The sequence below is a fragment of the Balaenoptera acutorostrata genome, chromosome 5, assembly GCF_949987535.1.
Source record: "Balaenoptera acutorostrata chromosome 5, mBalAcu1.1, whole genome shotgun sequence".
NCBI lineage: Eukaryota > Metazoa > Chordata > Mammalia > Artiodactyla > Balaenopteridae > Balaenoptera > Balaenoptera acutorostrata.
This window is the reverse complement of record NC_080068.1, coordinates 130,957,009-130,972,329: the sequence shown is the minus strand read 5'-3', so window position 1 is coordinate 130,972,329 and position 15,321 is coordinate 130,957,009. Positions and strand designations below refer to the sequence as shown.

The 15,321-nt window shown below is 34.2% G+C and overlaps 1 protein-coding gene across 2 annotated transcripts in view; it reads left to right on the top strand.

Moving 5' to 3' along the window:
• SCLT1 (sodium channel and clathrin linker 1) overlaps window positions 1-15,321 on the top strand; it is a 237,467-nt gene that overhangs the window by 56,177 nt on the left and 165,969 nt on the right. For both annotated transcript variants that reach the window (XM_057547507.1, XM_057547506.1), the window contains exons 3-5: window positions 3,082-3,140; window positions 3,668-3,740; window positions 6,849-6,904. In XM_057547507.1, the coding sequence (XP_057403490.1) occupies window positions 3,082-3,140; window positions 3,668-3,740; window positions 6,849-6,904 (188 nt within the window). The remainder of the gene's footprint in view (window positions 1-3,081; window positions 3,141-3,667; window positions 3,741-6,848; window positions 6,905-15,321) is intronic.

Below are 15,321 nucleotides of genomic sequence, written 5' to 3'. Positions count from 1 at the left end.
TCCCCTACTATGATTGTGTTACTATCGATTTCCCCTTTTATGGCTGTTAGTATTTGCCTTATGTATTGAGGTGCTCCTATGTTGGGTGCATAAATATTTACAATTGTTATATCTTCTTGGATCGATCCCTTGATCATTATATAGTGTCCTTCTTTGTCTCTTGTAATAGTCTTTATTTTAAAGTCTATTTTTTCTGATGTGAGAATTGCGACTCCAGCTTTCTTTTGATTTCCATTTGCATGGAATATCTTTTTCCATCCCCTCACTTTCAGTCTGTATGTGTCCCTAGGTCTGAAGTGGGTCTCTTGTAGACAGCATATATACGGGTCTTGTTTTTGTATCCATTCAGCCAGTCTGTGTCTTTTGGTGGGAGCATTTAATCCATTTACATTTAAGGTAATTATCGATATGTATGTTCCTATTCCCATTTTCGTAAATATTTTGGGTTTGTTATTGTAGGTGTTTTCCTTCTCTTGTGTTTCTTGCCTAGAGAAGTTCCTTTAGCATTTGTTGTAAAGCTCGTTTGGTGGTGCTGAACTCTCTCAGCTTTTGCTTGTCTGTAAAGGTTTTAATTTCTCCATCAAATCTGAATGAGATCCTTGCTGTGTAGAGTAATCGTGGTTGTAGGTTTTTCTCCTTCATCACTTTAAATATGTCCTGCCACTCCCTTCTGGCTTGCAGATTTTCTGCTGAAAGATCAGCTGTTAACCTTATGGGGATTCCCTTGTGTGTTATTTGTTGTTTTTCCGTTGCTGCCTTTAATATGTTTTCTTTATATTTAATTTTTGATAGTTTGATTAATATGTGTCTTGGCGTGTTTCTCCTTGGATTTTTCCTGTATGGGACTCTCTGTGCTTCCAGGACTTGATTAACTATTTCCTTTCCCATATTAGGGAAGTTTTCAACTATAATCTCTTCAAATATTTTCTCAGTCCTTTTCTTTTTCTCTTTTTCTTCTGGGACCCGTATAATTCGAATGTTGGTGCGTTTAATGTTGTCCCAGATGTCTCTGAGACTGTCCTCAATTCTTTTCATTCTTTTTTCTTTATTCTGCTCTGCAGTAGTTATTTCCACTATTTTATCTTCCAGGTCACTTATCCGTTCTTCTGCCCCAGTTATTCTGCTATTGATTCCTTCTAGAGAATTTTAAATTTCATTTATTGTTTTGTTCATCATTGTTTATTTGCTCTTTAGTTCTTCTAGGTTCTTGTTAAACGTTTCTTGTATTTTCTCCATTCTATTTCCAAGATTTTGTATCATCTTTACTATCATTATTCTGAATTCTTGTTCAGGTAGACTGCCTATTTCCTCTTCATTTGTTTGGTCTGGTGGGTTTTTACCTTGCTCCTTCATCTGCTGTGTGTTTTTCTGTCGTCTCATTTTGCCTATCTTACTGTGTTTGGGGTCTCCTTTTCGCAGGCTGCAGGTTCGTAGTTCCTGTTGTTTTTGGTATCTGTCCCCAGTGGCTAAGGTTGGTTCAGTGGGTTGTGTAGGCTTCCTGGTGGAGGGGACTAGTGCCTGTGTTCTGGTGGATGAGGCTGGATCTTGTCTTTCTGGTGGGCAGGTCCACGTCTGGTGGTGTGTTTTGGGGTGTCTGTGGCCTTATTATGATTTTAGGCAGCGTCTCTGCTAATGGATGGAGCTGTGTTCCTGTCTTGCTAGTTGTTTGGCATATGGTGTGCAGCACTGTAGCTTGCTGGTCGTTGAGTGAAGCTGGGTCTTGGTGTTGAGATGGAGATCTCTGGGAGACTTTTGCCGTTTGGTATTACATGGAGCTGAGAAGTCTCTTGTGGACCAGTGTCCTGAAGTTGGCTCTCCCACCTCAGAGGCACTCTCTGTCCCCCGCAGTCTCCACCCATGAAGGGGCTTCCTAGTGTGTGGAAACCTTTCCTCCTTCACAGCTCCCTCCCACTGGTGCAGGTCCTGTCCCTATTCTTTTGTCTCTATGTTTTCTTTTTTCTTTTGCCCTACCCAGGTATGTGGGGGAGTTTCTTGCCTTTTGGGAGATCTGACGTCTTCTGCCAGCATTCAGTGGGTGTTCTATAGGAGCAGTTCCACGTGTAGATGTATTTCTGATGTATCTGTGCGGAGGAAGGTGATCTCCACGCCTTACTCTTCCGCCATCTTCTCCCTGTCTTTTTTTTTTTTTTTTTTGGCCAGATTATCTTGGCTATTCTTGCACATTTACTCAAACATAGGAACTTTACGATCTGTTTAAGATCAAGTTTCATAAATTATTCTATTTGATTTCTTTTTTGGAATTGCATTGTACCTGCAGTGAATTTTAAGAAATTAATACACTTATAATACTGACTGTTCTACATATGAATATGGTATAGAACCCTGTTTATTTAGATCCTTTATGTCCTTCAGTAAAGTTAATATTTTATTAAAGTTATTGCAACATTTTTTTTGTTTTATTCTCAAGTACTACCTTTTCTTACAGTAGTGAATGCCATTTTTTTTCCTATCACATTTTCTGATTATTGCTGGTATTTGGGAAAGCAGCTGTTTTTTTTATGTTTGATCTTCTATCTGGTGACTTGGTATACTCTGTTCTTAGTCCTAATAATTGGTAGATTATAGAGAGAGATTTCTAGGTAAATGGTCAAATTGTCTGTAAATGAGAATAGTATTGTATGTTCCTTTTCAGCCTTTAGGTCTCCAACCCCCTGTTCCTGCAGCAGATTCCACTGATTGGAACCTTTAGTACAATGCTGAATTTTAGCAGTGATAGTGAGCAGCCTCGTATTATTACTGAATTTCGTGCAGTGCTTCTGATGTTCCACTATGAAGAATAGTAATTGATGTAGGTTTTTAGTCGATGTTCTTTATCAATTGAGAAATTTCTTCCTATTTCTATTTTGCCAAGAGTTTTATTATGCATGGGTGTTAAAATTTACTGAATACTTTTTCGGCATCAATTAAGATAACTTTTTTTTCTCTTTCCCTCTTTTGTAATTGCAGTAACAGATTTAAGGTTATAAAATGTTTACTTGTATTTAATTTTAAACTACTGTCAGTTTTGACTAGAAAGATGTGAGAAAACAAAATTTTAAGATGCAGTATTTTCTGTTATAGAAATCTGTCTTCAAAGGAGTTGCAGGTGACACAGTAGAAAACTCAGTAGTTGACCAAAGGTAAGGTTGAGTTACCAGAAAAATATTATTTTCTTAATTATGTTTAATTATTGTTAATTTTTTAGTATTAGGAATGTTTATTTTATATTCTGCTATAATTAGGTTTAAATGATCTGTCATTGAATTGACAAGGAGAAAAAAGCCAGTATTATTGTCTATAATAGTGGTTCTCAACTGGGTGATTTTGCTTCCCTTCCCTTCCCAGATATTTGACAATGTCTGGAAACATTTTTGCTTGTCACAATTGTGGAGGGTAAGGGTGCTAGTGGCATCTAATGGGTAGAGGCCAGGAATGCTACTAAACATCCTACACTGCACAGGTCAGCCCCCAGCAACAAAAAATTATTCAGCCTAAAATATTAATTGAGCTAAGGTTGAGAACCTCTAGTTTAAGAAAAAGGCAAAGTATTGATTGCTATGGAGAAAATTAACGTAAAAATTTTGATGTTTAATTTATTTTATGTTACATATTTATTAAACTAGATTAAAAAGAATATGCATCTTTTTAACTTTGAAATTTTCTTTAGCTTTTTAGTTCCTCTTATTACTGAGTATGATAAGCATCTGGAAGAGCTAAATGGGCAGCTGAAATATTATCAGGTATGAAATCATAGCTATCAACCTTTTGGTAATATTTTCTTATAAAAAAAAGAAAAAAATAGGCTCCCTTTCTTTACAAAAACATTGATAAGGAAGAAAATGTTTACCTGTAATCAATTTACGTGTTATTTTCTGGTGTACAGCAAAGTAATTCAGTTATACACATTTATATGTGTGTGTGTGTATATATATGTATTCTTTTTCAGATTGTTTTCCATTATAGGTTAGTACAAGATATTGAATCTAGTTCCCTGTGCTATACAGTAGGTCCTTGTTGTTTATCTGTTTTATATATAGTAGTGTGTATCTGTTAATCCCGAACTCTTAATTTATCCCTGCCCCCTCTTTTCCCCTTTGGTAACCATAAGTTTGTTTTCTACTTCTGTAAGTCTGTTTCTGTTTTAAGTAAGTTCATTTGTGTCGTTTTTTTTTTTTTTAGATTCTACATATAAGTGATATCATGTTATTTGTTTTTCTCTGTCTGACTTACTTTACTTAGTATGATAATCTCTAGGATCATCCATGTTGCTGCAAATGCATTATTTCATTCTTTATGGCTGAATAATATTCCATTGTGTATATGTACACCACATCTTTTTTACCCATTCATGTGTTGATAGACACTTAGGTTGCTTCCAAGTCTTGGCTATTGTAAATAGTGCAGCTATGAACATTGGGGTGCATGTATCTTTTTGAATTAGAGTTTTTGTCTTGTCCAGATATATACCCAGGAGTGGGATTGCTGGATCATATGGTAACTCTGCTTTTAGTTTTTTAAGGAACCTCCATACTGTTTTCCAATTTACATTCCCACCAACAGTGTAGGAAGGTTCCGTTTTCTCCACACCCTCTCCAGTATGTATTGTTTGTAGCCTTTTTGATGATGGCCATTCTGACCAGTCTGAGGTGATACTTCACTGTGGTTTTGATTTGCATTTCTCTAATAATTAATGATGTTGAGCATCATTTCATGTGCCTGTTGGCCATCTGCATGTCTTCTTTGGAGAAATGTCTATTTAGATCTTCCCCCCATTTTTTGATTGAGTGGTTGTTTTTTTTGCTGTTGAGCTGTATGAGCTGTTTGTTTAAATTTTTTAATTGATAAAGAACAACAGAAAGCTCTCTTTTGCACAAATGGTATTTTGCTTTTATTTTTAGGACTAGTGAGACTAAAGTTTCTGCTGAATTCACTCTCTCAAAATTGCTATAATGACATGTGGTTTGATTGTTATAAAATGGAATATCTAGTTATCTTGAAATTAAACTGTTTTAAATTTTAATTTTTTATAATTTATCTGATTCATATGTGTCTTTAATCAGCTAGTTTACTAAGCTGTTTAACTTCATTTTTCCATTTGGCATTCTCCATCTAAGAGTGATTACTGGATTAATTTCAAGAGAGAGGAAGCTGTAGCAGAAAGCCTAAGGGGCAAGAATAGTTGCTACTTTTAGAGAGAAAAAAGATGTTGACAGCTACTTCTAAGAACACTTGCTCACGTAGATATTATTGAGTAGCAATAGTTCTTAAGACTTATCTTATTGACCAGTCAAAAAATAGTATATCTTGAAAGCAGGAAAATATTCACAATAATTCTCTATATGAAAGTTTCTTCCAGAAAATGTAAATAATAGGGGAAAATTTGCTGATAAGAAAGGTACTGCTGAATTTTTGTTTTCTTTCAACGATTAAATGTTTTGAAATATTTTACAGTAAAGAATCTTTAGTGTTACTGTAATGATCCACCCTGAATCCTAGTTAATGCATATATCCTACCTAATTATTTGAATAATATTTTTCAAGATACGCTGACATTTTTGCAATTTTTAAAGATCGATTTTTTTAGAAATAATTACAAAATGGGGATAATTGCTACAATAAAATCCAAACCTCTTAGTCTGCATGGCATTCAAGCAAGACCTGCCACCTGCCTTTCCAGTTTTACCTCTCATTGCATGGCTCCATGTGTGGTCAGTTCTCAGTTATCTGGTAGTGAATTCATTCATTTTGATTTAATTGTGATTCAGGCACAGCAGGGACCTGGGAAAGGTTCACCTTTCAAGCCGGCTTTGTAGTTATAATTGGCTGTTACTGTTTTCCTAGAGGAAGCTTCCTTGAGCTTCTCTAGTTGAAACGGAGAGAGAAAGGTTTAGAGGATTGCCTGTTCCACCGTTCCCTTGCCAGGTTCACTCCAGGATTGGCTCTTCTCCTTTAGCCTGGGGTACCCAATCAAGAGTAATGGACAGATCATGAATTGATTGCAGTTTTGTTGGAAGTATGAGTTTACATGGCCTCCTTCCTGATCTCCACTTGCTCGTTTACTCTTACTGAGAACTGACGACTATGCCTGTGTCATCTAATATTTTTTGCTTCTTTGCTTTTACTCATATTTCACCCTACTTGAAATGCCCTTTCTTTCCTGTTGAAATCTTACAATCCCTTTAACCCCTCAGAGAAAATTAAAAATACCTTCATTTCATTCCCTTTACAGTATATATTTTATTTGTATTGGTATTTTAGTTAGTGATTTTTTTTTTTTTTACCATCTTTCCTACTAATGTATGTGTTAGTGACCACATTGGTTTACTGTAGCAGCCTTGTATAGTGCAGAGAGTTTATACAACTCAAAAAGGTGGTCAATCAGAGACTGAATGAATTATTGCTAAAAAAGATCTTTATTTGCTTTTTTCGCCATTAACATTTTACTTTTTGAAATTCAAGCACTTACATGGACTTCACCTAAACTAAGATGAATTACGATATATATTCAAGGTCTAGGGACCATCGGATATTTCTTATAGTGACATATTAAGGAATATCTTACATCTCTTTTCCTGTAAACATCTCTAAATATAGGAATTACATTTTTAAATATTTCTTAATATGTTATATAAAATATTTTTACTTATATTCTATTCAAAATGTTCTTTTACATTCTGTGTATCATTAAAATATCTATATTTAATATTGCTTGTTAGAAGTGAAGAATAATTATTTCTTATCTGTAGACTAGTGTCATAGAATCTGATTGCTTGCCTATGAATGAACTACTTAATATAAATCTAATTGTCTGGAAAATGTTTTTCTGCAACCATATTTTATTCTTTCAGAAACAGATGGGTGAGATGAAACTACAACTTGAAAATGTCATCAAGGAAAATGAAAGGTAGATCAATTAACTACTGATTATCTTATTGTTGTCTTAGGTAACTTTTATTATTGTTATTTGGTATTTTATTCATGGAGTATACTGGTTATGAGTGTGGACGCTGGGGCCTGATTTCCTTTTTGACTCCTGGCTCCATTGCTTATTAGCTACATGACCTTGGACAAGTTAACCTCTTTGTGCTTTAGGGTTTCCTCATCTATAAGTGGGAGATAATAACAGAACCTATTTCGTAGAGCTGACTGTAAGGGATAAAGTAATTGCTTAAAATAGGGTACATAATGAGCACTTTATAAATATTAGCAATCATGAATAGTATAGTATAGAATATATATTAGGAAACATACTGATAAAACGGAAACCTATCAACCCACCATCCAGTTAAGAACTAAAATGTTATCAGTACTGGTGCACTTATCCATGTTTTCCTTCCCTATCCCATGCCCCTCCTTCCCTCTGCCAGCAGTTAATACTGTCTTGAATTTTTGTTTATCGTTCCCTTGCTTTTTAAAATTTTTGTAGGTATATGTATTCCTAATGATATATTATTTAGTTTTGCATTTTTAAAAACTTCCCAAAATAGTATTATTTAGTCTTCTGAGACTTACTTTTTTCCCACTCAATATCATGCATAAGCAGAAGAGTTTCAGGGATGGGTCATAGGCTATGTGAATATTCAATTTTGTAATATATTGCTAACCTAATTTCCAAACTGGCTATACCAATTTACATTCCCACCAGTGATATTTATGAGTTCTTATTGATTCGTATATTTTATCAGCACTTGCTCTTACCAGGTTTCTTAATTTTTGTTATTTTGAGTCCTAAATGGTATTTCATTGTGGTTTTAACTTACATTTTCCTGAATACCAATATGGTTAACCATTTTTCACGTATTTATTTACCCATGTGGTTTTCTCATGAAACGCTTGTTCATTTCTTTTTCCCATTTTCTCTTTATCTTTTCCTTAGTAAATTGTCAAAGTACTTTATATAATCTGTATTCTGAATATTTGTTAGTGTGCTGATCAGTGTAAACAGTAACCATCATAGACACTTCAAACAAGAAGGGATTTAGTCACTTACAGTTAAGTACTATGTAGGTAAGATAATTGGTTTTAGAGTCATACCTTAGAGGCTGAGATTCTGAGGCCAGGAATTTATGCTGCTGCCACCATCTCTGTAGCTACCACTACAGCATCATTTCCATGGAGTTGAAAACTTGACACTGGAAAGTGGGGCGTGGGATACTCACTTCAGGAGACACTCATGTCTATCAGTTTTGCTTGCCATCTGCTGTACCTATAGAAGAATGTTCTCAGCTCACTTCTGCCTTCTATATCCCCTTCAAGTGCCTGTCACTGGTGACACTTTAATCCCATCCACCACACCAGCTGCAAGGACATCTGGGAAACATAGTTTTAGACTTTCATCCGTTATGAAAGATGCTGGGATATGGAAAGGGATGGGAATGAATAATGAGTGCCAATGGCTCATTCAACGTGCTAGACAATAGGTATGTTTCAGATATCTGTTCCCAGGTTGTGATATTTTTGATCAACAGAAATTTCTTTTCTTTTTTTTTTTTTTTTTTTTTAATTTTGAGATAGTTGAATATATCAGTCTTCTTTCTTATGGTTGTTGGTTTTTGTGTCTAACAAATCCTCTCTCAGCCTGTGGTCATAAAGATCTTCTCTTACATTTTCTTCTAAAAATGTTCAGAGTTTTATTCTATCCCAAGTTTAACTTTTAAAGGTCATGCAACTGGACTGAGACCTGATATATCTTTTGTTGTCGCCTTACAAAACAAAACCAAAAAACGAAGAAATACATTTTTTTTGGTTTTAAATTCATTTAAAGGATAAGCTCTTTTTAAGTTTGGCATTCCTTTGTTTGCATTCTTCTATGTAAATCTCTTAATTGGATTTTCAGTTTTTCTCATTTATTTGTGTTTTTTCCCATGGGAAAGTTTTTCTAACTTTAACTTTTTATGATTTACTGTTCTTTCTCAAAATAAGTATTAAAAAGGCTATGATCTTGCTATTAAAGACTATTGCTAAGATTTTTGAATCACCAGTGTATGTAAGTTAAGTTTGTATTTTAATGTATTGGAGATAATACAGTGTTATATGATTGAGCTAATGATTTAGTTGTTTCCTATATTTGACTCCATACTCTTCCTTTTATGTCCAGGTCTTTTGAAACCAGTCTTTTAAAAATCTGCCTTTACCTGTTTAATAGTAGTGCAGTCATGGCTCATGAATGTATTTATTCTTAGTATAATAGGGAAATGGGAAAAATGGATTCTAAGCTTATTAAAAGGCACTTTTAGTAACTTGAAATGTTATCAGGTTTTAAAGTGAACTCTATGCCCTTAGGGCAACATCCTGCTTTTAATTAAGTATTGCTGTTAAAGACTGCAAAATCAAGAAGAGCTTATCATTTTTAAGGAAAATATCTTAAATATGGTCAAGTCTGAATAATGGAAGCTAGCAGTGGCATGGATTACACAATAGTATGCAATTCCACATTACTGGGTTTTGGAAACATTTTAATACATTTGTGTATAGGTGAGTATTTTCTGGGAATTGATTACAAATAGAAAATAATGAAGTCATTTTATAAAATGAGACTTAGGAAGAGGTGAAAAGATACTCATTTTATCATCCTTCCCATTTTTAGTTTATTCCTTTAAACTCAGTTCATGTTGAGAATATAGTGTTTTTTATTTTGTTTTTGTCTCATTTTTTCTTTAATATCATATTTCCTCCTCAAAACTTGCCAGAGGATGAAAATTGGATAAGATAATTAAATGAGTGAATATATATACAGCACTTCCTGGCACTAAGAAATACTTACCTTTTATTGTTATTATTTTTATTTTATTATTGAGGGTATGAAAGACATTATTTGTTGCCTCCATAAGAGCTATTTTCCCTTCTTTCATAATTCATATAACCCTGATTTTGTTCCAGTTGCATTGTGCTCAGTGGAGATGAGCTTCTTCCACAATCTCAGGTGATAAATCTTTGATTATAAACCAGTGCACATTTCTTTTTGCCAGGAATTGGTCTAAGTATGAACATGTGACTCACTTGTACCCAGTGAAGTATAAGGGAGAGTCTGTTGTAGAGCCTCTGGGAAAGCTTTTTCTCCCTGATAAAAAGAGAGACTGGCAAGAAGAAAACTTAACCTCCTTCCCGTTCCTTGTCATTTTAGGAAGTGATATATGTTGAAGCTGCTATAGCCATTTTGTAACCATGAGAGTATGTATCAGAAACACAATGAGATTAGAAGAAGGGAAAGATGGGGAAGCCTTTGGTCCTTAAATTACATTATTGAACTGCTGAAACAAATCTAGAGCCACTTGCCTTCAGATTTAATATTTGGTGAGGTAATAAAACATTCATTCAATCATTCACAAATATTTATTGAGTACTTACTAAGTACCAAGCACTATTCAAGTTTCTGGAATACATTAGTGAATAAAACAGACAAAAATCACTGTTGCTTGTAGTCAAAGTATAGTAACTAGTACAGAGACTTAACGGCACCTGTCAGGGGTTCACAAACTGCAGCTTGAGGGCCAAATCTGGCCTGCCACCTCTTTTGGTAAATAAAAGTTTATTAGATCATGGCCAGACTTGTTCATTTGTATATTGTCTATGGCTGCTTTTGCTCTACAATGATGGAGTTGAATAGTTGAGACAGAGACTGAATGGCTCACAAAACCTAGAATATTTGGTATCTGGTCCTTTACAGAAAAAGTTTACTCTTCTCTGATACATGTAGCTATCTTTTGCTGCGCAATCTGTTAACTAGTCTTTGGTTCAACTGTCACCAAAAAGCTTTTTTGAAATTTATAACTGTCTTTACTTTTTTATTTAGGCATATATGTAGCTTTAGAGCACAGAAACAGCAAACTTCAGCAAGAGTATAAAGTTAGTATTTAATAAATTAAAAGAATTATATTTAGCATATTATTTATTTTACTAAGTTTGTAAGTTTTTGTTTTATGATAGTCTAATATATTTATCTTTTTAAGATTAAAACTAAATATTTATGATTTAGAAGATTTCAATAGCATTATAAAATAGAATTGTTTTTAGCACTATTTTCATTGATTTGTTCTTATTGACCAATGATAATTGAATAATAAACAATAATATAGATCAGAGTTGTAATTTTAGATTTGATTTCACCATCCCTAATTATTATATCATTAGTGTATGTTGATAATAGCCTATGAACACAATATAGTCTATTTGAAATTTGGGAAGAAGGAGTTCATGTGTATATTTATAAAAATAGTAATAAAGCCATTATTTTTCAGTACTTGTCCAAAAATGGTATTCTCTACCCCAAAACTTCATTTATATAATAGCAAAAGATGAATATATTTGATCTATTTTCCAATGAGAGAGTGAAAAGATATCTCTGGAATTACATGGTAAACCCTGCTGTTCTGATGCTAATTTACACCATTATACTGTGAGGAAGACCATCCCCAAAAGTTCACCCAAATCCTAAGCTTTCATTATAAAGTTTAATATTTCTCTTTTTAATAACCTTATATAAATTCAGAGTTACCCTGATTTCTGTATATGTCTCTGTTTATAATAAGTCTGTGTTTGTATATTTACATACATATATGCCTCTTACCACACCCTCCTTCGATGACTAGTCTCCAGTCACACTGGCCGTCTTACTTTGGCTTTCTTAAAACTGGCAAACCAGTTTCCACTAGAAGACCTTTTACTTATTTCTTCTGCCTGGAATGTTATTCTCCAGACCTACACAGGACTGTCTCCTTCTCTTCAATCAGGCAGGCATTCCCTGACCACATTATCTAGCACTGTTCCTCCCTCCCCAACTTTCTGTTTTCTATTATCCAATTTTATTTGTGGTACCTGTTACTACCTGAAATTATTTATTTGCTTGGTTATTATTTGTCTTATCTACTAGAATGTATCCTTCATGGAGCAGGGCCCTTGTCTATTCTGTTTACCACTGTATACGTAACACCTTTGAACAGTGCTTGATACATATTAAATGCTCAAAAAATATTTTTTGAGTGGATGATTGCAAATATTAAGAACATAAACACATACATATATTCATATTCGGCTCTTTTTGCTTCAAGAAATAGAAACAGGTCATTCTGAGTAAATGGGAATGTATGATAAGGAGGAACATGGAATACAGCTAGAACTGGGAAACAATTAGGACCATCTCTGAGGATATGCTCCTCTTATCAGTTGTCTCATACAGCCTTAATTGTCCCCCTCAGTAATGACACCCCTTTCCATATAGCAGCTGCTCCTATTCTTCCAACCAAAAAGCTGATTCTCTCTGTTCTTTAGGTCAAATCCTGAAGGGACCCACTCTTGTTGGTTACTAATGGCCAACACTTCTATTTTCAGAACGCTTCATGCCAGTCAGCGTATGATAGGGCTGCCCTTGAGAAATATGCAAAACTTTAGTCTAATCATTGACTTCCCTCTGTAAAAAATAGCCTGCGCTATTCCCCAGAGCATGGGTTATGGTCAAGGATTACTTAAGTCTGTGCATGGCAGATGGTGTTAACTATAACATGTCCAATATATACATTAGATTGTAATTGTTGAAGATACCACTCTGGCTGGAGACATCAGAGAAGGCTTAAGTGAGAGGATGAAGTTTGAACAGAGTCTTTAAGAATGAGTAGGAGTTCATCAAATGAAAAATCGTATGTTTATTAAAATACAGATCATTTACTGTGGTTATATCTCAGCGTATTTGTATAGGGGAATTAGGCATAAGACTGGGATGGTGGGCAGGGAGCAGATCATATAAGATCTTATATGCGCTGCTAAGGAATTTAAACTTGTCTTACAGATGGCGTAGGGGGCTCTTCAAGGGTTTTAAGCAGAGGAGGAGGGTGCACTGTTGAAGGATTGAATTCAATTGCATTTAGAACTTGAAAATTCCAAATTTTTCTGGAAAGAATATATACGATTCACTGTAGGAGCAGAAGAAGGGAAGCAACAATTCTAGTTATCAGACTGTTCTGTATGAATCCCCAAAAGAAACACTACACCATGGCAAGGATGTGGATACCTTCACTGAGGAAGCTTGGACTTAAGGATGAAAAATGTCTGTCAGGTGAGGGAAGGCAGGATGAAAAATGTCTGTCAGGTGAGGGAAGGCATGTAGAGAGGTTGTACCAGGCAGTTGTCTAGAATGTTTTCTAATTGTTTGTATTTGTCTTACTCTATCTTCTCTCTTACTCGACTGTAAGATTCCCTAACACTATTCCCCGTTCCCCTATTTTAAGATCTACAAAATTGGGATATAGCCATAGTGAATGGCATGTCAAGATTAATAAGCAGCAATTTTTATTTTTAATCGTATGTAAAAGAATGGTGCATCTTACTATCAATGATAAATTCAATTCAAAGAAAGACTGGTTAGAATTGTATTTGATTTGTCTTTGTCACCTCAGAGATCAAAACTTTTAGAAAGTCATCTTGGCCAAAATTCTATTGCCTATTAATGATAATTAGTTATAATTTCAGGACTGCAGTTACTGGCTGGGTGATTTTCCTGGTATTAATACTTTAATCTACCTGGAACTCAGTTTTTTGTTTTTTTTTTTTTACTGAAGTATAGTTGATTTACAATGTTGTGCCGATCTCTGCTGTACAGCAGAGAGACTCGGTTTTACACATATATACATTCCTTTTTCGTATATTATTTTCCAGTATGGTTTATCACAGGATATTGAATATAGTTCCCTGTGCTATACATTAGAACCTTGTTGTTTATCCACTCTAAGTGTAATAGTTTGCATCTGCCAACCCCAAACTCCCAGTCTATCCCTCTCTTTCCCCCCTCCCCCTTGGCAACCACAAGTCTGTTCTCTACATCTATGAGTCTGTTTCTGTTTTGTAGATAGGTTCATTTGTGCCATATTTTAGATTCCACATATAAGTGATGTCATATGGTATTTGTCTTTCTCTTTCTGACTTACTTCACTTAGTATCATAATCTCTGGTTGCATCCATGTTGCTGCAAATGGCATTATTTCATTCTTTTTTATGGCTGAGTAGTATTCCATTGTATATATGTACTACATCTTCTTTATTCATTCATCTGTTGATGGACATTTAGGTTGTTTCCATGTTTTGGCTATTGTGAATAGTGCTGCTATCAACATAGGGGTGCATGTATCTTTTTGAATTATAGTTTTGTCTGGGTATATTCTCAGGAGTGGGATTGCTGGATCATATGGTTCATTCTATTTTTAGTTTTCTGAGGAACCTCCATACTGTTTTCCATAGTGGCTGTACCAACTTACATTCCCACCAACAGTGTAGGAGGTGGAACTCAGTTTCTTTTTTTTTTTTCCTCCATGCAAATTATTCTTTATTTCTCCAAACACTCATACTTACTTAGCATTCTGTCTGCTCACATTTTCCAACAGCCTGAGAAAACCACCCACATCTCTATACATTAAACTTATACACATTCTTAGGAACCGATTTAAATATGATCTTTTCTGAAAAATCTTTGCACATTCCATTATAGTATTTTTATACCTTGGTTAGGGCATTTTTTACTTTTACTTTGGATTGCAAACACTTGCTTATGTATATGTACATTAAATCATTAAAACAAGAATTCAAATCTGTTTCATGTCTTCTATTACTTAAATAAGTCTTTTTTTTATTAGTTATCTATTTTATACATATTAGTGTATATATGTCAATCCCAATCTCCCAATTCATCCCCCCCAACCCCGCTTTCACCCCTTAGTGTCCATACGTTTGGATCTCAGTTTCTTAATCTATGAAATGAGAGATTTGGACTAGATTTCAGTTTTATTGTTTATATATTTTTATGATTATAGTTAAGTGCTTCTTAAATATCTTTTGAAGTAATACTGCAAGTGGTAAGATAGAAAAATAATAAAAACCATAAGTAACAACTTAAAAGGCATAGATATGTAGTAATTTAATGTAAAGCATCATATTATATTTTAGGATAATATTTATTTTCTTAAAGACTTTTTATCAGGAATATCTTATCCAATGAAATAGTCAACAGGAAGAGGTCAGAAACACTGTTACTTTTTTGATTTACTACATTGTACCTAGCATAAAATATAGTACAAACCCTCTTTCTTTCTAGATTAATAGATGGTCTGCAGATTGAAAGAGGCAATGAAGTGGAGAATCATAAGACATGCGTAGAATACTTTAAAATTTTTTGACTTTGTCTTAATGTAAATGTGCACTTATTTAATCTTTTTTATATAATGCCTAAGATGGTTACTTTGAGTAAGCCTACTAATTGTAGTTCTTTGTTGTCTTTTATACATAAACCATAAAGATAATTCATTCTTTATAATTTACAGTTTCAGTTTCTTTGGAAGA